The sequence below is a fragment of the Marmota monax genome, unplaced genomic scaffold (assembly GCF_021218885.2).
Source record: "Marmota monax isolate L192 unplaced genomic scaffold, Marmota_monax_Labrador192_F-V1.1 WCK01_AAM20220418_F8-fsc00034, whole genome shotgun sequence".
Lineage (NCBI taxonomy): Eukaryota > Metazoa > Chordata > Mammalia > Rodentia > Sciuridae > Marmota > Marmota monax.
This window is the reverse complement of record NW_026693934.1, coordinates 8,285,426-8,311,562: the sequence shown is the minus strand read 5'-3', so window position 1 is coordinate 8,311,562 and position 26,137 is coordinate 8,285,426. Positions and strand designations below refer to the sequence as shown.

The 26,137-nt window shown below is 36.8% G+C and overlaps 2 protein-coding genes across 11 annotated transcripts in view; one reads left to right on the top strand and one right to left on the bottom strand.

Annotated features, from left to right (window-relative positions):
- The window catches only part of Ccnt2 (cyclin T2), a 38,909-nt gene extending 27,185 nt beyond the window's left edge, over positions 1-11,724 (top strand). For 4 of the 5 annotated variants that reach the window (XM_046463768.1, XM_058585392.1, XM_058585393.1 and 1 more), the window contains 2 exons: positions 5,471-5,541; positions 6,008-11,724. In XM_046463768.1, coding sequence (XP_046319724.1) covers positions 5,471-5,541; positions 6,008-7,432 — 1,496 coding nt within the window. In that variant the 3' untranslated portion in view covers positions 7,433-11,724. The remainder of the gene's footprint in view (positions 1-5,470; positions 5,542-6,007) is intronic. The other variant, XM_046463769.1, reaches the window with a different exon arrangement.
- Positions 11,725-15,048: 3,324 nt separating this feature from the next.
- The window catches only part of Map3k19 (mitogen-activated protein kinase kinase kinase 19), a 54,261-nt gene continuing 43,172 nt past the window's right edge, over positions 15,049-26,137 (bottom strand). For 4 of the 6 annotated variants that reach the window (XM_046463783.2, XM_058585389.1, XM_046463784.2 and 1 more), the window contains 4 exons: positions 22,385-24,832; positions 20,353-20,502; positions 18,472-19,169; positions 15,049-15,455 (listed from right to left, as the gene is read on the bottom strand). In XM_046463783.2, the coding sequence (XP_046319739.1) occupies positions 15,389-15,455; positions 18,472-19,169; positions 20,353-20,502; positions 22,385-24,832 (3,363 nt within the window). In that variant the 3' untranslated portion in view covers positions 15,049-15,388. Of the gene's footprint in view, positions 15,456-18,471; positions 19,170-19,614; positions 20,503-22,384; positions 24,833-26,137 lie in introns of those variants that run through there. The other 2 variants (XM_058585391.1, XR_006856020.2) reach the window with 2 other exon arrangements.

Below are 26,137 nucleotides of genomic sequence, written 5' to 3'. Positions count from 1 at the left end.
AAATAATTTTTACATTGAAAATATTTTTTTTCGGGCTGGGGATGTGGCTCAAGCGGTAGCGCGCTCGCCTGGCATGCGTGCGGCCCGGGTTCGATCCTCAGCACCACATACCAACAAAGATGTTGTGTCCGCCAAAAAACTAACTAAGTAAATATTTAAAAAAAGAAAAAGAAAATATTTTTTTCACCTTTTTATTGTGGAAAAATTGTATTTCTGTGTAGATTTTTAAAATAGTAAATTTCTATATTACGCACTACCCACATTTATTGAACATTGATTGATTCTGGGCAATTCAACACACATACCACAGTTATCCTGATGCTAATCCCAAATATCATTTCATTTATTAATATTTGTATTTCAGATGTTAAGTACTTTAGAAATCCATTTTAGTAATTGGATAATAGAATTTAAAGATAAAATTACATCATCAAGTGAACAGGATGAAAATAAGGATTCATTAGCCTAATGGGACAATGTGATATATATTAACCACCAATGAACATGGAAAGCTATTTCAGACTTTTCTAAGAAATACGATTTTAAATGCTATGGGTTTTATAGGACTAATCTTGTTTCAGTGTATAAACTGGGACTTGGTGTGAAAGTGGGTTTATAGATCCCTATATATTGTTCTTAATTAACTTGTGTGTGGCCTGGAGTTCAATCCCCAGTACTACCCAAAAAAGGGTATACACTCAAAGCTGGGTGTGAGATAATTGTATAAGATGTTAAGCAATAAGCTAGAGAGATTTTTCAGGATAACATTCCTTGCTGTATAGTGCCATTGTGGTCTTGAATTATTAAACATGAAGAGACAAAGAAAAATTGGGGATATGAGTGTTAGCAGAGTCCTAGGCTATAAGAAGCTTGCCTCTGAGGTCCAAAAAACTACATCTATTCACTAACTGGAAAACCCAAAGGGAAAAAAGTAATGGTGAAAACAGGAAAGGAACTTTAATTTAGTATGACCCTTTTGAAAAAGGCAAAGTGAGACCAGGAGTCTCAGCCCTTTACAAGGGTCTGAAAATGACCGAGATTTTTATAGAAAGGGAATTGAGAGTAGGAGAGAAAGGGAATTGAGAGCAGGAGTTGGAGGTTTTCATAGCTGCAGGATTTACACAGCTGCCAAAGCAGCTTGTCTTGATCAGGCATTGTCTGGTCTATCTTTATCTCAGGATTGCTCAGGCAGGGTCAGAAAACTGCTGTTCCCTTGGGGTTAGTTTTGAGTCATCACAAGATGTTTATAAATCCAGATCTGTTCTTGAAATTTAAGGTGATACAGAATATAGGTGACAGATACAAAATGTAGGCAAAAGTGCCAACTTTTTAATCCTTTTAGTTACCCATTGGACATTTACAGTCAAAAGTGAAGAGTAGTGGGCTGAGGTTGTGGCTCATTGGTAGAGCGAGCGCTTGCCTAGCATATAAATAAATAAAATAAAAGTCTATTGACAACTAAAAAAATATTAAAAAAAAAAAAAGTGAAGAGTCTTAAGTACTGGTTAAGCAAGTTCTATAAATTACAGACCTGGAATTAGGGTTAGGACATTTTTAACCAGATATTACAGATTTCAGAAAAGAAATAGATGATAATTTTAAATAACTTTAAAGATTAAAAAAATGAAATGTCAGATTTCTAACTTACTCTTTTGGGGATTTTTCGAAGCTCTCTTCAAAATAGGCTAATGAGAAAACAAGATCATTTTTGTTACTGTTGGGGATATCTGTTACATAAAATTAGAGACCTGGGTAGTTATTTTAGATTGCATGGGCCATGAAGTCTGTATTGCAACTATACAACTCAACTGTTGTAGCTCAGAAACAGCTGTAAACAGTTCATAAATGAACATGTGGGACTGTGGTTCAGTAAAACACTTTACAAAACAGACAGTAAGGCCATATTTGGTTTACCGGCCATATTCCTATTATATAAGATTTGGCTTCTTTGTTAGGTTCCTTTTCCCCCCCACCCCCTTTTTTTTTCCTTCTTGAAAAAATTTTTTTTCCAGAGTATATATCTTAATGCTTACTAACCCCTGATTATGCTGTTTTTCTTAAATTGTTAGAGGTTTTCAGTTTATACAGAGGAAAGAAAATCTTCAGTGTGTTGAAATAACATCCACTAGAGAAGAATAACGTTACTTAGATTAGGTAGAGGGGGGTGATGGGAGGGGATAAGAGGGGATGTGGGGATAGGAAAGATAGTAGAATGAAACAGACATTGTTACTCTGTGTATATATGTGACTGACCAATATGATTCTGTAACATGTACATTCAGAAAAATGAGAAATTATATCTCATTTGTGTATGATATATCAAAGTGCATAAATGCATTCTACTGTCATGTATAACTAATTAAAACAGATTTTTAAAAATTGAAAAAAAAAACAATAAGGGTTTTTGTACCTGTTTTCATCTGTTCTGTAGCTTAAAAATAAGGTTATCTATATCCCTGCCTTACCAGATTAAATAGGCATAATTTTTATAAAAATGGTTTATATACATATTGTGGAAATAAAGCTCACAAGTAAGTAATCTGTCTTTTATCCTGCTTGTAGGTCACAAGTAAGTTGTTACTTTTTTTTTTTTTTTTTAACAGTAGAAGCCACCTAAATGTTCTTCCTCTTTAATTCTGGAAAAGTTCACATTCATTATTGATTTGGAGAGTGATTGAATAGGGATCTTGGAAATTTAACACATTAAGATTTTTAGCATATCATGTAGCAGCTATTTTCTTTTTTCTTTTTTTCACTCGTAAAGTCTTAAGTACTTAAAATTTAATGTGTATCTGAATTTTAGCTTGGTGTCTGAAGTATTCTTATTTTTTATTAAAATAATTCATTTAGTGACAGTGTTCCAGAAACAACATTGATTTAGACTTTGCCTAACTATAAGGTTTTTGGGGTGTTTGTATATATTTTCAGATTAATAGACCCTTATATATGTGGTGGTGTTTTTTGCAGTTCAGGGGATTGAATTCAGGGCCTTTAGAATGCTAGGCAAAGCATTCAGTACTATTGAGCTACACTCTGAACCCTTACATTTTTTGTTACCTGGGATTGAACCAAGGGCACTTAACCACTGAACCACATCCCCAGACTTTTTTTTGAGACAGTCTCACTAAGTTGATGAGGCTGGCTTTGAACTTGTGATCCTCCTACCTCAGTCTCCTTGGTCACTGGGATTATAGGTGTGTGCCATAACATCCAGGGTCCTTAATATATTTTTTAGCTTTGAAAAAGAAAGGCCTCTATTTTTTAAGCATTGTACAGTGTTTTTTGTGACTCTAACCAGTTACTTATGTTAACAGATTATTTAACAGATTCTTTGTTCCTTTGTTATAAAATTTAATAGAGCCAGGCTCAGTGGACACACCTGTAATCCCAGTGGCTCAGGAGGCTGAGGCAAAAGGATCTCGAGTTCAAAGCCAGCCTCAGCAACTTAGCGAGGCCCTAAGCAACTCATTGAGACCCTGTCTCTAAGTAAAATACAAAAAATGGGGGCTGGGATTGTGGCTCAGTGGTAGTGCTCACCTAGCATACACGAGGCACTGGGGGATTCAATCTTCAGCACCACATAAATATAAAATAAAGATATTGTATCCATCTAAAATTTAAGAATAAATATTTTTTTAAAAATGGCTCAGTGGTTAAGCACCCCTAGGGTTCAATCCCCAGTACCCTCCCCCCAAAAATTAATGGAGTAGGATACATATGAAAAACAAAGCTTATGCTTTTTGTCTGCTGGGTACCAGGTGTTGGACTGGGAAATATTGTGTGTATTTAATGTTTGACAACAAAGTTGTTAAAGAAGCTAAGTCAAAAAACAATTTTTCATTAATATTGGACCCAAAAGTATTTTGAATTTTCTAGTGTCATGCAGAAAAGTGGTTGGTTGGTTGGTTGGTTTTGAACAAAGAAGTGAAAGTCCAGGCTTTTATCCATACTTGATCAGAAACTCATGAAAATAACAGAACAGTTATAAAATGGTCAAGAAGGTTGCATCTTGAAAAGTTATTAGATACTTTGATTCATGTGGTGGTTATTAGCATATGTAAGTCGTAGGCTAGTTTTGGATAGTCATCATGCTGGTGCAGAATTTTTGTATATTCTGCTTTTTTTTTTGGAGACATTCTGTCTTGTGTTTTCATTGTCAATCTTAATGTTTGCTTAGAATAGTTTACACAAAAACATGCTGTTTGTACTGAAAAATAAGTGAATCTGTAGTCTCCTGACAGAGGTTCCCTCCCACTATTGTGTTTCACTTGGCAGTGAAATTCATCTATTTGTTTTGAGGGTGGCCACTATTAATGATGCTATTTTAGTGTATGAAGTGATAATTTATTATAATCACAACACTTTGGAAAGTGGGTCATCTCACTCTCACCCTAAATTTAAGAAAATGGATAAAATTATGGCCAGGATAATTTGCTAATTATCACTATTTCTTAACACTATATATAAATAGTGTTGGTTGCTAGAGTATAAGTGGGGGAATTTATCCATTTATTTATTTTTACCTTTTCAACACTTTGAAAAGATTTAAAACTTAAATTATGAAAGAATGTATAGAATTTTCTGTACACCCTTCACCCAGCATCTCTGGTGGTGTTATCTTATGTAACAATATCATCAAAAGCAGAAAATTAACATTAGTATAATACTCTTAACTAAACCACAGATTATTTCCAGATTTTCCCAGATCCCATGTTCCATTTAGTTGACATGTTGCTTTAAGTTTGCCAGTCTGTAACAGTTCTTTAATCTTTCTTTCATGACTTTTGACCCTTTGAAGAATAATGGTTAGTTGTTTTACAGAGCATTTCCTAGTTGGGGTTTGTCCAATATTTTTTCATAATTAGATGGAAGTTATTTGGTTTTGGCAAGAAAACTGCAGAAGTATGCTTTATCTCACAAGGGATAAGCACTTAGGGTGATAATGCTTGAGTTTCTCCACTGTCAAATTATTATTTTTCTCTTTATAATTAATAAACACCTTGGAGAACATACATTGAGATTATACAAATATCCTTTCCTTCAAAACTTTTGCCCACTAATTTAAAAGAATTCATTGATAAAAGATCTATTGATGAATCTTGCCTTCAACAAATATTACTATATTTCTTGCCTAATGAAGTTTTTTGTGGGGTGGGGGAGGGACACTATATATATATGCACACACACACACATATATACACACTACAGAATTTTACAGAGATTCTAAAGCAAGTAATAGTGGCCACAGAGGGTGGGGGATATTCTTTTTAAAAAAAGAAGAACAACTGCTCTGCTTAGGCAGCTTTGAAAATACCAATTCAGAATTGTATCAACTTCTGTTGAAGGTTGAAGAGGAGTTTAACAATGAAAGAGATTAACTCTTAGGATCTCTTTTTTAATATTGCCCACTTGAAAGTAATTTAAATCCTAAAGACACCTTCTAAGTTTTTTATTTAAATTTTATTTTTAGAGCTAACACATGAGTTTCTACAAATATTGGAGAAAACACCTAGTAGGTTGAAGAGGATTCGAAACTGGAGGGTAAGAAAATTGGCAGGATTTAATAGATTTTCAGTTTGTCACTTAACTATTACATAGCTAACCAGTTTGAAATGATATGGTTAATCATCTTTCCAGTATTTGTAAATAATTAAGACATACCATAAGCTACATAGATTCATAGTTGATTCAACTACTTTGTCTGGTGTAGGTCTTTCAAGTACATTATACTTTTTATTTTTAATTATCACTGATTACAATGAAAGTATTCATTGTTCAAATAGATAAATTACTGTCTCATGATGGGCTAAGATTTAGTTTTTTTTCTAAAACTAGTATTTTCAACTTGATAGCCTTTTGATATATCTCCAAATAAAACATTTATTTACTGGCAACAGAAAACCTGAACTCCAGGTGATTTTATTTACATATATCTCATGTCATCTTTTATAAGCAAAGAAATTCATATTCCTTCGTTGTCATTGCTTCTTTTGTTTTATGTAAATAGGCTAATCAGGCGGCTAAGAAACCAAAAGTAGATGGACAAGTTTCAGAGACACCACTTCTTGGCTCATCTTTGGTCCAGAATTCAATACTAGTAGATAGTGTCACAGGTGTGCCTACAAACCCAAGTTTTCAGAAACCATCTACATCAGCATTCCCTACACCGGTACCTCTAAATTCAGGAAATTTATCTGTTCAGGACAGCCATACATCTGATAATCTGTCAGTGCTAGCATCAGGAATGCCCAGTACCTCATATGGTTTGTCATCACACCAAGAATGGCCTCAGCATCAAGAATCAACAAGGACAGAACCGATTTATTCACAGAAACAGGAGACATCTTTGTCTGGTAGCCAATACAACATCAACTTCCAGCAGGGACCTTCAATATCACTGCATTCAGGATTACATCATAGAACTGACAAAATTTCTGATCATTCTTCTGTTAAGCAAGAATATGTTCATAAAGCAGGGAGCAGTAAACACCATGGGCCTATTTCTGCTACTCCTGGAGTAATTCCTCAGAAAATGTCTTTAGATAAATATAGAGAAAAACGCAAGCTAGAAACTCTAGATCTTGATGTAAGGGATCATTATATAGCTGCCCAGGTAGAGCAGCAACACAAACACATGCAGTCACAGGCAGCCAGCAGCAGTTCTGTAACTTCTCCTATTAAAATGAAAATTCCCATCACAAATACTGAAAAACCTGAAAAATTCATAGGAGAGAAAAAGGAAAAAAGTGGATCACTAAAATTACGGATTCCAATACCACCCACTGATAAAGGCACCAGTAAGGAAGAACTGAAGATGAAGATAAAAGTTTCATCCTCAGAAAGACACAGCTCTTCTGATGAAGGCAGTGGGAAGAGCAAACATTCAAGCCCTCATATTAGCAGAGACCATAAGGAAAAGCACAAGGAGCATCCTGCAAACCGTCACCATGCAAGCAGTCACAAGCATTCCCACTTACATAGTGGCAGCAGCAGTGGCAGTAAATACAGTGCTGATGGAATACCACCCACTGTTTTGAGGAGTCCTGTTGGCCTGAGCAGTGATGGCATTTCCTCTAGTTCCAGTTCTTCAAGGAAGAAGCTGCATATCAATGATGCCTCTCACAACCATCACTCCAAAATGAGCAAAAGTTCCAAAAGTTCAGGTAGTTCATCTAGTTCTTCCTCCTCTGTTAAGCAGTATATATCCTCTCACAACTCTGTTTTTAACCATCCCTTACCCCCTCCTCCCCCTGTCACATACCAGGTGGGCTACGGACATCTCAGCACCCTCGTGAAACTGGACAAGAAGCCAGTGGAGACCAACGGTCCTGATGCCAATCACGAGTACAGTACAAACAGCCAGCATATGGACTACAAAGACACATTCGACATGCTGGACTCGCTGTTAAGTGCCCAAGGAATGAACATGTAATCATTTGTTTAGGTCAATTTTTCCTTTACTTTTTTAATTTAAAAATGGTTAAAGTGGAAAACTTCCTCCTGATCTAGCAGTGGTAACACCTGCTGTTGCTGCCACTGCTTCAAAATTTGTAAGTGCTGCTTTATTCTTCATTCTGAAAAGAAGAGATTATAGTAAACAAGTCTTTATCTCCACATATGATAGTGTTTATAAATACTGTAAAAGCATGGAAGGTGCAAAACTCAGTATTTCTACAATTGCAGCTAAGAACATTAAGATGAATGGCTGGCTGCTTCTAGGAATATAAGATGCCTCAAGCATCCATTATTTATAATTTGAATACTGTAGCTATTTTTTTGTTGCTTGGCTTTTGAATGAGTGTAAATTGTTTTCTTTTGTGTATTTATACTGTATGTATGATTTGCATGTTTCAATGATAAAGGGATAAAACAGTATGCTGACAACTGTTTACAAGAAAGTGGAGAAAAATGTACATACATTTTTGTATGTTTAGATATTACCATAAATACTCAGGATTGGAGCTGCTTATAAGTATAACAATATACAGAATAACTTTATTTTCTCTTGTCAGAGTCCATCACTAACCTAAAACAAAGGTGGCACTTTTTCATGTTAACCTTAAACTCTAGGCCTTACTGGAAGCCATTAGAGGGGGACACTTCACTACCGGATGGGTATGCAGTGCCACAGATGGTCTATACTGTGAGGCACTCAATTTTTGCCTTCAGAGGTTTTGACCAGATTGGCTGCTGAAATAACCCCTAATTTTCTGAAGGCTTGAAGAGGAAAAAATAAAGTTTACATACTCTTGATGTGAAGTGCATTTAAGTGTTTGTTGGCTTGTTGCAGTACTACAAAACAGCTATTAATAATGGATATGTGGATTACTGTGATTTGAAAACTAAATTCACAAAAACTTACATAGTGAAGAATTAGTAAGTTTTTCCTTAAAGAACTTTTAACACTACATATTTTAACAGTAAACAAGGATCACTTTACCTTTAGCATTCAGAATTACACCGTATTGTTAAATATACTCCTCCCCTGAAGTGTGTCTGTGTGTGATGCCATATTTTTTTCAGGTAAATGCAGTCTTCCTTATAAAAATGAAATGAAACCTATGCTCTCTTAATTGTTTTATATTCTAACAATAAAAAGATCACTGACTGTGCATTGTACCTGTACTTACAGCTTATGATTGTTATCAGAAAGTTCTATAAGAAAAAAAAAAAACTTCAGTCTCCAGTCAAACCACTCTAGTGGAGGTTTTATATTTGTTTGCACATCTCAGTATATTCCTGTTGAGGTAAAGTTTGCACAGTCATCTGACTCCTGATTGAATAATAGACTTTAACATGGTTAAATTTTGTCTTAGAACACCAGTAGTATGGCTCTTGTTTATTGGCTAATCTTGAATTTATTCTGTGGTATACCTTCGAGCTGTTTAGTATCTTTGAGATGGGTTGGATTCAACTTCTGTTGAACGGAAAACTGTCTTAATTTTTCCTCTGTGTATATGAACTATTTTTGTTACAAAGCCACTGATATGTGCACAATTGTAATTTTACTCAAAAATCTTGTGGTTGTAAATATTAAGAGTTTAATCTTGTGCTCTACTTTTATTTAGCAGTTACCTTATTTGCCAGTAGCTTATAATTTTTTTAAGATAATTGTTAATTATTTTTGTCAATGTTATTTGAACTTGGGAAACTAGCAGCCTCTTTGTAGGGACTTTGCCTAGCTAGCATGTCCACATTTGTTATTGTCTTGCATAACATTAGTAATCTTTGTCATTATATGTAACTTTGTTGCTCTGTATGGCATAATATTGTATCCATAAACATGGTAATTTTGATACAGTTATACTTTTACAGTGGTACATAATCCAAGGACTAGTATAGAATTAAGCTGAATGCAAGATGAGGGAGGGAAGGGTTTTTGTTCTTGGTAATTTTAGATGTGAAACCTCTACAGAGCTATCATGTGAAATGACATAGGGTGGTTGTGCTACTGTATAATTGGGGATAAAACCAGGAATTTTAATAAGATTTTGTAAAGAGTATCCAGAAAAGTAGCGAATTTATTTTCAGTATAGCATAGGAAACAATGTGAATATTTAAGGTCTGTGACTGTAGTTAAACTTCACTAAGAATTTGCAGAATTGTTTTGAGATGTGGGAATAAAGGTAATTTTGTTGAATCTTTATTGGTGCTAACGATGGACAGTTAAAAAGATAGCTAGTGTATATTGTTATGGGTCAGTACTTATTAGTACTTCCAAAATTGAATTTGAAATGCTATGTATTTACTTTTCACTCTGTAAATGTAATTCTTTACAATGACTTTATTTATTAAAGGGCAGCCGGTTGTGATTTTTACAGGATCGTGTGAGCTATTGAAACTCTTTAACCTCTGAACAGGATATTAAGCTTCCAGAACCACAATGGGGATAAATGTGGAAATCTTTTAAAGTTTATTTCCATTAAACAAAAATCTTATAATTCATATTATCGTGAATTTGCTTTAACCAAATTGTTTGCATAAAATAGTTCATCTGCCTGGTCCCATTAGGCTCTACCAAAGAAAAAGACTCAGACAAATGGACATTAATACCATGAGTCTTCTTGTAAGTAGCCATAAATAAACCAAAATAGTATCAGATTTAGGTATGAATTCCACATGTGCAAAGTACTGTTAAGGTGATACGTTTTTTATGACATTTTAAAAAATATTTGAAATATTAAAAAGCATTATCTTCAAACATCTTATAAAAGAGTGATTCATTTTTAAGTTGTGTTTTCCCCAGATCACAGATTTGTTACCTTTATACAAAAGCACATTACAAACAAAAGCTTTACTTCTACCTCTGATCCAGTTTTCCAGTATTGTTCTGTGCCCCCTTGAATATTTGCCTTAGCTACTTTATGGTGTTTTCAGAACCAAAGCAAAGGAGTGTTTGTTCATATTCAGGAGTGTCTGACATTCTCTTTAGGTAGGTCAATAACATCTCAGAGGCCTACATTATAAAATCACTGGTAATACTCATTAGTGATTGAGACCTTGCAGCGTCTCTGAGTTGCCTGTATTTAAATCCTGAAAAGTAATGGCATTTGTCCTAGGTTTTCTTTTTGAAAGCAGTTGCAACATGTGTGAATTAGTTCAGGTTATTCACAGTTGTTGAAAGAAAATTTCTACAGGATGTATGTTTTTTTGGATGTCATTAGGGGATGCTTATGGTACTTTGTACTAACAGATTTTAATTATATAGGATACCTTATCTTTGGGACCTGTCTATCCTCTTTGAATTAAAGAAGTTACTTATTGAGGTCCACTTTAGATGACCAGAGTAAGATGTTTTTGTTAGTTAACAAATACCTTGCCTTAAAAGGTTTCAAGCACATTTTCATTTATATTTGAGAATTTAAATTGCTGGTATTTATTCCTTAATCAACTTTAGAAATAAACCATTGCTTATAAGTCGTGAATATTATTATACAATACATATTCTTAGAGATTTTAGTGGTTTTCATTTTTGGAAATACTTTTTATTTTTTCAAACATGGTAACTTGTAAAGGAAGACAGTTATGTTCATTAGATTTCACTGTTCCCAGTTTTATCTAAATGAAAAGCAATATTTCTCACCTATTGTGCTTAACTTGCTATGTGATTTTTAGGGGTTTTTTGCTAAGCAATTTTTGAAAATTCTTGTTATAAAAGATCCTTGACTTAGTATTAGCAGTTTCTCCCTCGGCTGACTTCCTTGGGAGGCAGTAGGAATTCACTAACCAAATTTACACAGAGGAAGGATCAGCAACCCTCTGGGGCAACTTGAAGTTACAGTTTAAGTTTTATGTGCCCATATATTTAAGAGAGGCTGGTTTTTAAACACTGGGAAAACACATTATGCCCCTGTCCTCCTAGGCTACTGTTATGATAATAGTATGTTAATTTTGAGAGTTTGCGGCTATATTTATATCTAAAGTTGAAGGACAATTTGATTGTTGTAAGTTCACAGATGTAAGCCAAGCCAGAAGTTTGCTTGTTTTATAAGAAGTTTGCCTGAAACATGTATCTTTACAATTGAAGTAAACTTGCCAGTGCTCACTATTTAGCTCTGATACTATGCTTTCATTTTTTTTTTTTTTTAAATCCAGTGTTGATTTGGACCCCACCGGCTTTTGCTTCTTGACTTCTCTTTTTCTTTTCTGTAATTTATCCACATTTCTGCTTGAATTTTTTAGGTAGGTTGATAAGATGTATTAAAGGTTGCATAACTAAGAACAGTTCTGTTCTCATTCACTGTTATTCATTAATCTCAAAAAGTAAATTCTGAAAGCTGTTTAATTTCGATTTCCAAATTATATGAGAAAGCCTCACTTAAATTCTGCTTATTGACACTTCCACTTAGTAGTTTGATTTGCCTTTTGTTTAGTAATGAATACATTCCTGTTTTTAAGGTGTGTTTTTCAACCAGTTTCACTTGGTTAGAAAAACAAAATGGGTACTTACTCATTGTAAACAGAGATTGGGATTTCATTTTCTGAATGTAGTTAACCCCCACCCTCTCCCAAGGACAATTGGGATCTTTGCTGATAGAAAAATCCAAAACAGGAGTATGTATATACTGGCATGAATTAGTCACTGAATTTCAGCTTCTCAGTATCTATATAAGGAATTAATAAAATTTGCTTACTGACAACATAAATCCAAGGCTGTAACATGTCTTGTTAAATCAATGTGAATTAAATAATTTTTAGTCCCTGGGAAATGTGGTCTCTAATATAGTTGACTGTTTGGGGAGGTACTGGAATTGAAACCAGGGACTGAGCTATGTAAATCCCCGTCCTCATTTTATTTTTTAGTTTGAGGTGGAGTCTTGTTAACACGCTGAGGCTGACCTTGAATTTGCAATCCAGCTACCTCCACCTCCCAAGTCATTGGGATTACAGGCACGTGCCCACCAAGCCTGACTACAATTGACTATCCAAGTAACTATACATATATCATGAAGGAATGCTGCCTCGGATTGGATGGTCTGCATTCCAATCTCAGCCCCACTGCTTAATACAGTGATATTAGGTGATATATTTGATTTTGTGTCTTCATTTGGTTCCACGTAAAGTCAGTTTTTAAATCTGCCCTCTCCAACTTCCTCTGTACTCACATCAGTAAAGATAGTTACCCACATCCAGGATTTTAAAGTTTACAGAATCACCTGGAAAGCTTTTTTAAAGACAAGTTCTATGCTTTTAAATAAATGCTTTAAACTGTATAACTATCACCACCACTTGAACTGGGGATCAATCCCAGGTGTTAGTGCTGAGCTGTGCCCCTAGCCCCTTTTTAATTTTGGCACAGGTTCTTGCTAAGTTGCCCAGGCTGGCCTCAAACTTTGAATTCTGCATCCCAAGTAGCTGCCTAAATTGAATACTTCTTTTAAAATACAGCAAAAGAAAAAAAGGCAATTTTACAAGTGTTGGAGTATTTAAGTTGCTCATTGAGCAGATTAAGTTGGTTTTTATCTTGCAGCTGCTTTTTTTTACAGAAGGCCCAGGATTGCTCTAGTGGTCTTCCAATAGAGAGTAGATATTATATGTTATCCCACATGCTAGAGAGTTCGCTCTCCTTGTCACCACCTCATTCAGCAACTGAGAAAGGTCCACAATATCAGGCCTAATGTAGGTTAAAGTTGAAATCAGAGGACTGCTTATTTTAGAGCTTTACTTGGAAGTTAAAATTTCTTTGTTTGAATTTGGACCTAGAACATAAAAGAAGATCAAAACAAAATGAAATTTTAAAGTGTGATGGTATGAAAACTTGGATAGTTGTTCTTGGTGGAAATAGTGATGCTCATGGATTGGAAGGCAGTATAACTGCTAAGTGTAGAATGGAAAGCTTTGCACACCATTAAAGTATTCAGAATACATTCTAGACTTCTGGTATTTTGAGCAAACCTTAAGAATGTAACTGGTATTTTAAAACTATTGAGTCTGGAAGGCTGCAAGGAAAAGAGCTTTCAGGTTGAATGTATCTGGGTAGCAATCCCAACTACCAGTTTGGTAATCTTGAGAAAACTACCTCTGAACCCTATTTTGAAGGTTTTTTTTTTTTTAATTTCAAAATTGTGTTCAGTTTTCTTTATTAACAGAAAAGGAGTAGGTTATTTTAATCAACTTAATATGTTCATTACCATGGTCTTTGTACACAAACATTCTCTACCCTTTCCTCATGGGTGTAATAGGGTTGAATATTCAGTATGATAATCAAATCCCCTCTGCACCCATTCTGGGAATCAATTCCAGGCCTTGTGTAGGCTTGGCACTACCACTGAGCTATATCACCAGACCTAAAAGATATTTTAAAAAGACTTAAAATCTCCAAAATGAGAAAAGAATTAAGCCCTACCTTTACAGAATCACATTATTTCTGATCATGTTGGTATGCAAGTTAAGTAAAATAAGGAACTAGTTTTAAAAATAAGCTTTTCAAATATGAAAAAAACTGTCCAAGCTTGAGAGAAGGGAAGTAAACTCAAAGACTTCATTCAGTGTTATATGTTGGTCAAAGCAAAATCTGCTTTTTCCTCACCTGGGCTACATTTTACATATATTTCTCAAAAACTAAAGCAGCAGCTTGGTTTTGGCAAACCCTGATACTATTGTTAGAAGGCACCTGCAATTAATTTATAGTTGTGCCATCCTGAAAGACCCTGGATATAGCCTAAAACAAGAGTCGATGAAATTTAGTGGATGAACCCACAGTAATTAAAATTAAAAAAAAATGTAAAAAATTGTCCACCGACTTAAAGGGACTTGAAATATTCTAACAGTTCTTTTCCAGAAATAGAAATGTTTGAAAAGTAGCCAGGTACACCTGTAATCCCAGCGGCTTGGGAGGCTGAGGCAGGAGTAGGGTGAGTTCAAAGCCAGCCTCAGCAAGAGCAAGGCTCTAAGCAACTCAGACCCTGTCTTTTTTTTTTTTTTTTTTTTTAATATTTATTTTTTAGTTCTTGGTGGACACAACATCTTTGTATGTGGTGCTGAGGATCGAACCCGGGCCGCACGCACGCCAGGCGAGCGCGCTACTGCTTGAGCCACATCCCCAGCCCCTCAGACCCTGTCTTTAAAATACAAAATTGGGCTGGGGATGTGGTAGAGTGCCCCTGCGTTCAATCCTGGTACCAAAAGAAAAGGGACCTTTTTGTAAGAAAAGGATGACTTTAACTCAAGTGAAGTGACCAAAGTTCTCTGAAAAATTTATGCTGTGGATTCATTCTCTTACCAGATCTAGCTTTTGTTCTGCCAGCTGGTTTAGGCTTAGCCAGTTCTAAGTGTGGTAGGCAGAACTGTCAAATCGTATTATGCATTAATTACAACAAAAGCAGCCAAAGTCTTATGACTCTACCTTAAATAAATAGTTCAACAACTTAAGAGTTCGGGACCCTCTCATGGAACATCAAGGCACTTACCTCCTGGTAGACCTCAAGGCTCCTAGAATCTAAGGTTAGCATTGCTGCCAAAGTAAACAGTCTTAGCATCTCTTTTGACTTAATTTCCCCACTTTCTTGTAGACTCCTTTACAAGAATTAATAGTCTCTACTCACCAAGACAAGATAAATGTCTTTAAATTTATTGTATACTTATGAAATTAAAATTGAGAGGCCAAAAATCAAAGGAAATACATAAAACAATAGATTCCTGGACAATCAAAACCATAAACACTGGAACAGATCATTATTTAGGAAACCTTTCTTATACACATGAATAATCATGCCTGAAACTTGAGGCTGCTAATATGTACCTAGAATTTGCTGTTGGTAATACCGTAGGATCTGGTTAAGTTGGGGTAGACAATTTCCAAGAAGAAAACAAAGGTCCTTAACCATCATTCCCCACAATTAAGCAATAACCGCATCTACATTGGCCTGGGGAGAAAGTCTTTGTGTTCTCAGTGATTTCTCTTCAAGAAGGAGTGTTTCAGGAGCTGGAGAGCTGAAGGTCGCTCATGCTGGTCCCTAAGAAGGGAAAACACATTAGAAGCAGCACCCAGTAATGTGCCTGTAAGATGCACTTCACCCAGTGCAGACTTTGAAGATAAAAGTACAGCCACCAACTGTTCAACAGACTTGGGCTGAGTCCAGACTCCAGTTTTCAGCTATGGAATCTTAATGACTCAGATTTTCCTCATCAGTGAAGTGGAGTTAAGAATAATACCTGAGTTAATAATAATACCTTAAATAACATAGATCTGGGTTTTAAATGGTAGACCTGTAGTAGTTCAAACCAAAAAAGCCCCTCTTTTCTATTCTCTTGTTCAATTTCTTTGGGGTATGATTTACACACAGTCACACTTTCATGGGTATAGTGCAATACGTACTTTAAATTAACATTGGAATCCAGAACTGAAAAAAATTTTTGAAAGTAGACACTTAGACACTTAATTTTAGGAAGTAGACAAAGTGCATTTTGGTGATAAATTGCAATACCACCATGTTGGGCATTCTTTTTTTTTTTAAACTTTATTTTATTTATATTTATGTGGTGCTGAGGATTGAACCTAGGTCTTCACATGTGCTAGGCAAGCACTTTACAACTGAGCTACAACCCCAGCCCCCACTTTGGGCATTCTTAAATGAACATAAAGTAAAAGGAAACGGTTGCTGAGTACTATTGTGATTTAGGGTTTTTTCTTCAAGAAATTAAAAGCTTTTGGAAATGTTCCTGCTCAATAAGCAAATTGGCACACTACTGAAATTGTCAATCATTAGCTGCAATGAGCTATGCCAAAGGCATTCTTTTGCTAGCTTTTGATAGTTTGAAAGCAAAATGACCACCACATCATTTTTCAGGTGAAGATGGAAATAAACTACTTTTAGGTGTTTTTTGTATATCATTTCAAAATAAAAATCACCATAAGAGGCCCTTTCTCCTGCCTTCAAAATAGAAATCACTCCTCAAAAATCTTTCCCTTTCCATCTAACTGCTATCCTCTTTTATCCCTTCCAGATGTTCCTAACATATCCAAGCTTAGTGAGTTCCCCCCTGCAACAAAACTTGTTTTCCCCTAAATACTTAGTCATTTGGCCCCTTGCCCTGTAGTATTTATCCTCTTGATATTAAACAGATTTAATGAGCTCATCCTTGTCGCTACAGCATTTGAAATACTCACTATTCCCTCCTACCGGAAACTGTCTCCTTTTAGACTTAGAAGGAACTGTGCTTTTGATTCCCCACCTCAGGCAACTCCACTCCTTACCTCCTTCCCTTTGTCCCCTCCTTTCTCCAGTTACACACCAGACTTGACACTGTGCTTATTCTGTTAGTTTCCCCCGTGAGCACTTTCAAAACTATTTTCCTCTTGGCTACAGCTGTCAACACTTAATCATTTTTTTTTTAATGTTGTTTGGTGCTGGGGGTTAAACCAAGGGACTTAAACATGCTGAGCACACTAAGTGATGTCCCAGCTACTGCAATGTTTTAAAATTGTAAATGCTAAAAGCAGTATCCTCATCCAATTTATTTCCTACCACTTTCCCAGGTCCACTTCTGTCCTGTTCAGGCCTTGCTCCTGGTCTGTACCGGATCACCTCTCTTCCTGAGTCTTTAAGACTGTCTCATCCTTTACATGCACACCTCTAAGGAATATCCTTATAGGAATCAGGTGAGATGCTAGGGTCCTTCAGGGTTTTGCCATAGAATTTCAGGAGGTAATTATATATATATTATGATGCTAATTAGATGTGTTAGTGTTCTCCCTAATGGTTAGTAAACATGTGGTCTTAATTGTATGCCCCATACACAATTTATACACACCATTTCACTTCACAACTCTGTTAATTTATTATTAGTGGTATGAGTTGTGTATTTGCTTAGTTTATGAAGCAATGTTTCAAAAGGAGAGCCATAAAAGATTCCACTCCCTTTAAAGAGCTTTGTGTTTGTATTGTTTATGTAAACACAATGACAAACTGAAAGAAAATGAGGTTTCTAGCTTTGAGTCAATAATAGGTAATTGTTAAACTCACACAAAGCAACTACAGTAATTGTAAAAGCAAAGACCAGTCTCCACATCTAGCTCTGTTCCCTATGATATTCCCAGCACCATTGTGTGTGCGTGTGTGTGTTCTGTGCCTGGGGCTCTGTCCACAAAACCTACACTGGGATACTTAAGATGAGTCTGCATCTAGCAGTGCCAGAACTACCCCCTAGGGTATATGTTCTTGCTCTGGTCCATGTGCTCATCCTAAAATTCAACCAGGATAGGCTGATAAATATGTGCTGGGAAAGGGAGATGGGCACATTTCTTGGCAGACAGATAGCCCCCTATACCCGGAGACAACAATGACAGTCACCCAATATGGTCATTGTTAGGTGCAGGACAGGCTGAGCTAAGTTGTCTACAGGGCAGGCTAAACAAACAGTAGCTACAGGATAACCCACTCACTCAAATCCTCCTCTGTCTGGTCCTTTATCACCTGTTTGTGTCAAGGCTGAACACTCAAACCCCACTCAAGGCTGAATACTCGACCCCCAGCAGTCTGGTGCAACAGAAACCCACATCTGACCCCTGCCCAATCTGCCTGGCAGATTATGACACTACTGTATGATCCAGACCCAGAGACCCCATCAGATTTTGGCTATAAAAACTCCCTCCTGCCGGGCCCCTCTCTCCTGCTCTTGCTCTCTGTCTCCCTCTCTTGATCTCTCTTCCTTCTCTTGCTCACTCTGTCTCCCTCTCTTGCTTTCAGTCTCTCTTTCTCCTCTTTTGCCGTGCTGCAATAAAGATCTCTTGGTCACTCCAAGTGTTGTGGTCACTTTCCTTTCAGTCATGATTACTTTCAGCACAAAATCATTCCCTGTTTAATTTCATAAATGAAACCGTTTTTAATGGGTCAGAAATTATAAGGCCAGTGTCAGTTGCATGGAATCTCTGGGTATCTCTCTCTCTCTCTCTCTCTCTCTCTCTCTCTCTCTCTCTCTCTCTCTCTCTCTCTCTCTCTCCTCTCTCTCTTCCTACTTTCAGTTTCTTACCTGGTCAGGCACATGCGCACAAAATCTGATGCATTTTCTGAGAAGTGGTCTGGTAAAGGAGGCATCAGCCCTCGGTGGGCTCCAATGTAAAACATGGCTGCCATCCTGTCCATGGAAGCCAGTGGAGGCTTCCCTGTAGCCATCTCAAACACAGTGCAACCAATGCTCCAAATGTCTGATTTCCTTCCATAGCCAGACTCATTGATGACTTCTGGGGCCATCCAATATGGAGTCCCATGCATGGACTTAAGCATGTCACTGTGAGTGCCATTTAAGCCTGCCCAAGCCAAACGCTTAGCACAGCCAAAATCGATCAGCTTTATGATTCCAGTTGGCATGAGCATAACATTATTTCCTTTGATATCTCGATGGACCACACAGTTCTCATGGAGATAAGCAACACCTTGCAGAATTTGTTTTGTATATTTACAGAACACCATCTCAGGCAATGGTCCAAAACGGTTTATAATACTAGAAATTGAGCCACCAGGAACAAACTCCATGAAAATGCTTACAATGTTCTCTTCCAAGCAAGTCCCCAAATAAGCCACAATGTTGACATGTTTCAGTGCTTTAAGTAAATCTACTTCTTCCTGCAGTTTCCGGTATTCTTTTTCAGTAGCCAATTTATCAGAGGTATCCAAGGTCACCTGTTTTACAGCTATTAGCTGCCCTTGGCTAGTGAGACCACAGTATACCTAAAAGCAAACCAATACTTGATTATTAAATTTAAATGACATAAAGGCATGTTTACAAAATGCCTCATATGACATTTGACTTTCCCATCTCCTCCAAAAGCTTGTGTTCTTCTAAGTTGCTACATTTCCACCTAAATATAGAGTATTTAAGCAAATTCTGTTTCAGTTGAGCCAAGAGGAGGATGAGCAAGAAGCATGGCAATGGACATCATAATGACTAGGATTGACTAGAATCCTGGCTTCACCATTCTCCAGCCATGTAACTTTGAGTAAGTTGTTATTGTGTAATTTTTTTGGGGGGGTGCTGGGGATTGAACCCAGGGCCTTGTGCATGCAGGGCAAGCATTCTACCAACTGAGCTATATTTCCAGCCCCTGAGTAAGTTGTATGATCTTTCTGACTTCATTTTTTTGGTCACCTGTAAAACTGAAGTAAAATTACTTACCTCAAAGATGTCTATGATGATTATATCCTATGGTGGTTTGGTAAATCTAGTCAGTGAATAGACATAATTTGGTTAGGTCAGATCTAAAGCTCCATGGAGAGGACACAGGACTTGGCAGTCACCCTTATGATGTGATATCAGGGAGTTTTGTGTCTTTCCACCTTCTCACTGATTCCTGAAATGTCCCCAGTTAGAGACTCTGCAGGTCTCATTTGGGGGTCAGTCTTTGTAAATACTATCTAGACCACTAAGATTTTAGATTTCATAAAAATTTTGTAAATTTTTATAAAATTTACAAACCACAAGGAACACCTTTTAGTTTTTCCACCCAGCAATGAGTTCTGCCAACTTCTGGTAGCATCTGGAGCTAATGAAGGAAGACATTTCTTTCCCCTGGGCTTGAATGTGGAATAATGAAAAGCTAGAAATGAAATGGCCACTGTACCACTACATGGAGCCTGGTGGACAGAGAGACAGTGACCAGATCCTGATGATATGGTTTGACTCCTGAAATCACCAGTGACAAGAGCCAGACCAACCCCTTACCTTACAGATACATAAAGCAATAAATGTCCTTTTCCTCAAGCCAGTTTGGGTTGGTTTTTCTGTTACTTCCAACTGAAAGTGTTTGAATTTGAAGTAAGAGTGTGAGCAGGAGGACTTGGGGAAGATGGTTAGAGAAGAGAGGGGTGGAGGAGGGACAGGGAGTTCTGATTTCTAGTTTTTATGGTAACTTACTGTGCCGTAGGCTCCCTTGCCAAGGATCTCACCCTTAGTCCACAGGATAGGTTCTTCATGCTTTAAACTATTTTCAGAAAATGTCTTCTTTTCATTTGAGTTGAGAAATTTCTCTTCCCTGTCATATATCCCGAACCCATTACTATACCTCTGGAAAGTGAGACAAAAAGACACCATTGAACTCTGAGTGTTGGGATAGAGAGAAGGGGTGCAGAGTACTGAGGAGTCTTCCTTTCAAACGCACCTGACTGTGGCTCTTCTCATTGCTCATGGGTAACCTCTAGACACAGATTTCACAAAACTAACCACAAAGAATATCTTATTTGTATGCTTCAGGCTTACTAACTGTACACATCTCCACACATTTTGTCTCATATACTTTGTAGAAGGAAGTCTTATATAATTTATAAACATACAAACATGCATATATAGCACATATACACATACACATATGTACTGAGAGACACACCTGCAGCCACTATAAATCCTTCCCTCTCCTCTGCCTGCCTTTGAGTCTCTGTCAAGTAATAGTGGTTGACTCCCTTGATACAGTAAACTCTGAATAAATAGCCTTTTTGTGTTCTTCATTTATTTCCAGTATGCACACATACACTCAAGCACATATATATGTACACAAACATACACTAATGTACACACATATGCAAACATACACTAACATAAACACATATTTACACACAAACACCTATCATTAGTTTCTATCTCTTTCACACACATACGCGCACATATGCAGGCAGCCTCAACAGGAATTCAAGTGTCCAAGACCAGCCATAAGAAGCTGAAGACCCACAATCCTGAAGACCCTACCACTCAAAAGAGGATCTCTAGGCCAGCTGCACTGGTACTATTGGAAGCCTGTTAGGCTCCAGACAGACTGAATCAACATCCACATTTTAACAGGATTCCCAAGAAATTACGTTCATTCACAGTAAACCTTGAGAGCTTCTGCCCCTGAAGTCAGGAGACAAGCATCCCTCTGAAGAACTTAAGACCACTTTTCCACTGGGCTGACTGGGACCAAAAATGCTTCTTTTTCATCTCTCCTGGGGTTGGAACCAGCCTGACCCCACCATATACCAGCTGCATGATTTTCTAAACCTCAGTTTCTTCAATATGGGGATGCATTGTTACCTACAATACTTATAGAGCTATTATGAAGCATAAAAATGAGAGAATACAATGTGCCTGACTTTCATGTAGTAACTTCTTAATAAACCTAGCTATGGTATTTACATTGTTTGTTCCTCTGCTCAGCTTTTTAAAATAAATATACCTGACATTTCCTGAAGAGTGTATCTGCCGATCTGCATCTGAAATACCATTACTATTTTCAATGTCTTGTAAGTGGCTGATATAGTGTGGATATAGTGTAATATAATCTGTCTTAGTGTTCAGTAAAAAGCATTTTAACTTAATCTACTGTTTCTGTCTTTAAAGCCAAAACAAATAAGACCTGACTATCTGTTGATATTCTGTTCTCCTCCCCTCCACCGTTAACTCCCATGCTGAGTAAAATGTTTAATTTATTTTTCAGTATTTTTGTTATGCCTCCTTGAGAGCAATAGCTGAGTATTAGATACCACTATCTCCAGAGTTCTTAGCACAGTGCCATAAATATAGTAGGCATCAGTGATAAATGAATGAACAATCTGAAAGCAGGTACTCACGTGCAGGGACTCTTCATGTGAATGAAACAGTGAGCTGCTTCACTGGTACTGATTATTTATTGAATAAAATATTTCTTGAGTAAAATACAGACATTATTTAAATAAATAGTTTGTCTATGTTAACTTATCCCAAGTGACTTCATTGTAGTGACAAGCTCAATTCTAGAAGCAAGGAATATTGGCCTGGAGGGTGAGACCTTGACTCTAACCTTGCAACCAAACAATGAGACCTTGAAGAAACTATTTAGTTGTCTTGGGTTTATGACTCCTCTTTTGAAAATAAAGGGTTTGAACCAGATTGTCTCTGAGGTTTCTTCCCACCCTGGTGAATCTTTAATTATACCAACCTGTATTCTGACATTTGTTGTCTCTCCGCCCAGTTCTTTGGTAGTATTTCCTTTCCTACTGAGGACAAGATTTAGGTTCTCAGGATCAGTTTCATTTGCCATCATTTGGGAAGAGTTATTGTCTTTTTCATCAAGAGCTAACAGTTCTGCAGCTAGACAACCTAATAGTTCATCTGTCAATTCTTCTTTCTTTACTGAGTCCAGAATTTCTTGGGAAATTGAATTTGCATCATTTAAAGTTGTTCCAAGTGTTTGATATGTGATTGACTTATTTGCTAAACTATCTTGATCCAAAGAATGTGCCCAGTGTTGATATGTTTGGGAAGATGCATTTTCTTGTTCCTCTTGGAAAGAGAAACCCCCAAGTGTTTTGGGGTTATCCAAAACGCTATCAAACTCAAGATAATTTGTTAACATTTGGCTGGAATCTATTTTATGAAGAGGTGCATTATTATTCTTTTCTTCAAATGCATACTTGTTAGAACTCTTCTTACTGGGCAAGACCCAGCTGTTTTCTGAAGGGACAAATGGGATCTGGTGATGTAGCTCTTCAAGTTCTTGCAGGTCTCTAAGACTTGTGGCAAGGATTTGATTATTGGAAATGTCACCTTCATCCGTAGACTCTTCCATAGATATTTCTTCAACTATAGATATATCTAGGGCAGGAAGAAGCTCATTTTGTTCAGGGAACTGCTCAGGAGTTTGGGCCAAGTTCATAGTCTGAACTTCATCTTTGGAAGATAGAAAGACATTTCCTGAAGAGTGTATCTGCCAATTTGCATCTGAAATACCATTACTATTTTCAATGTCTTGTAAGTGGCTACCTATAGCCTTGCAGCCCTTTTCCTTAGAAATTGAACTTTTATGCTTTTGTTTAAGGCCAAGTGAAGGCTTTGTAGGTTTAATATGTGGTCTTTTCTGAGAAAGTCTTGCTCTGCTGTTGCTGTTCCTCTCACTGTGTGAAGATCGACATTTATTAGAGATACATCTGCCTGATGGAACTGAACATATCTCATGATAATACTTGTTTTCATGCCGTTCAGCCTCTCGCAAGTGACTATAAACAGGGGTCCCAAACATTTCATAGATTCCAGGTCCATTAGCAGTTGAATTGATTTCCTTGAACATGTCACTATATTTAAGATCTAGGTAATGTAGTCTTGGCTCTGTTGGTTGAACAGAGAGAGGAACACATGGCTTTTTTATTCCTGGATTTTTACATATGCAAGGAAATGATTGCTTTTTAGTTTTCTGAGTCCAATAGCTGGATTGCTTCTTTTCTAATGGTGGCATTCTCCTTTGAAACTTGGATGATTGCTGAGGGCCAGAGTCAACAAACTCCAATGCAGGGAAAATCTGAGTTTTTATGCTAGTTTTATGCATATTAGGCTTAATAGAAGCTTGAATGGAAATCATGAAATTGTGAGGTGTCCTGTTGTTTATCTTGGTCTTTGAATCCAACTTACTTCTATGGGTCTTCATCTTACGTTTGTCATTTTCTTGGTGTGCAAGAACATTGAAGCTATTGCTACGAATAGAGCTCTTCCTTTTTTGGAGGCTTGGCTTGGTTATCGCTGTTTCCTTGGGGACTCCATCTCCAGGGAAAGTAATGTGGATAAGAGGCACCAGCCCATTCATCTCTGGTTTCATTGCTTCTGCCATTGATATTTTTACATTTGTCCCCATATCATTATGACCTTCTGGAAGCTTTCCAAAGGGGCCATCAGAGACTACACTGGACAAGCTTTGAAGTACTGTAAACTCTTCTAAAATATCTCTTGGTCTCACTGTTTCACCCTTATATACTGAAGAGCTTTTTGAATCAATTTTGTCATGTCTAACTTCTTCATCCTCATTTGGTGTTATTTCTGAATGCTGAGCTTCTTGGAGCTTGCTTGGAACAGTACATACAGTTTCTGCATTTTGTTCAGATTTACTGGCTGCTGAATCCTCTTTCTTTCTTGATGAAAAATCTTGAGGGTTCTCTTCTGCTTTTCTCACTTCAGGACCATGACATTCAATATCCTTTTCCCTATCTGTAGAAAGTTTGCCTTCCTTAATATTCTCAAAGGACACCAAAGACTTCCCTTTTTCAAAGAGAGAGATTTCCATGTTGTCCCATCCTTCTCTTTCCTTGGATTTCCAATTCACCTCCACCTCCAGGTGTTGCCTGTGATGATCAGACTTCCGAAAAGAGCACATGTTTCTTGACCAAATGGAGCTATCAGAAAACCTGAGAGTCTGATCCACCAACCTTTTCAGTGGGGCTTCCTGCTGCTGGTTTGCTGGACTAAACTCATCAGATGAACTGACCGATGCTGGGAGTTTAGGTATGAAGGGTGTAAGGCTTGAAATATTTCTTTCTCTCTCTTTTGGGAACTTGTAACTTTGGGGGAGAGTGAGGACACCAGATCTCATGGGCAAGAGTGACAGTGGAGGCAGAGGGAACTAAAAGAAAAGAGGAAAAAAAATAATGAATATAGAAACATAAATAAATATTATGCTAACTTGTTTAAAGACTTGTGTAGAGATTCTAATACTCTTTTAAGGAAGGCCTTTAAAGTACAAACATATCTATCCTAGAGATCACAATTTTAAAAACTAAAACCTCAGGCCAGAAGTGTGCCAGAGGATATACTTAGAATGTATAAGGACTGTGTTCTATCCCTAGAATCAAAGCCAGCAAAACCAGAACACTAAAATCTCATTTCCAATGCTTCTATTTTTAGAGCTAAAGTAAAACAATCCTTAAAAAAAAAATTAAAGACTCATGGTTATGCATTTTAAAGGAAAGCTATTCAATAATGTAAAATGTTAAAAGTTTTAAAACATTTTCTGTTCTCTTTTTACTTTCCATAAGAATTAAGATTTTTTTTAAATAGCCAGAAATTGAGGTTGCATCTATTTTAACAATGATCATTTTATTATTAACTAGCTCAAAGTTTGTATCTGGAACACAAATACTCAATCTTTTTTTGCAGAGTTTTTTTTTTCTTTTTTTCTGAGGGTGGTTTGTAAATGTGCTACACTTCTTACTTGAATGTTAGCAACCTGGACAACTTTTTGTTCCTTTTTGCCATTTTCAGACTAAGCTAGTTTTTATTATTACCAACCTCTAGAGGTCAGTGTAACACTTGTCTGTACTCATGAAGCTATAGACTATTCAGTGCTTCTTGCTGTGATCTTCTCCCATGTATACAGATTCTACATCTAATTGTATAAGGATATTTATAGGCATGGATCATGTGTGGAACCTGAGAGTATGAATTTAATTTTCATTCTATTACCACCTATGTGTAGGAAGGAAGGGAAAGGAACATGATTAGAGACTTTGGCATTAGGAGGAGGTGAGATGCAGTGTGGTCCAGTTTTTTTTTTTTTTTTAATATTTATTCTTAAGTTTTAGGTGGACACAATATCTTTATTTTACATTTACAAGGTGCTGAGGATCGAACCCAATGCCTCGTGCATGCTAGGCGAGCACTCTACCTCTGAGCCACAACCCCGGCCCCCGTGGTCCCAGTTTTATTGTCTGGGTTTTTTTTTTTTTTTTTTTTTTTTTTCGTTTCTCAAAATTAACTTAGGAAATACAGGCAGATTTTCCCAGTGCTTAAATATCTTCCTAGTAACTGCCACTCAATTTATAGGCAAACAAGATCCTTTTTAAGACACTAAGCAATATTGATATATAAGTATTTTCTGAAAAGCTCATTGGATACAGAAGGGTGAGGGAGCTTGAGAATTGAAATATCT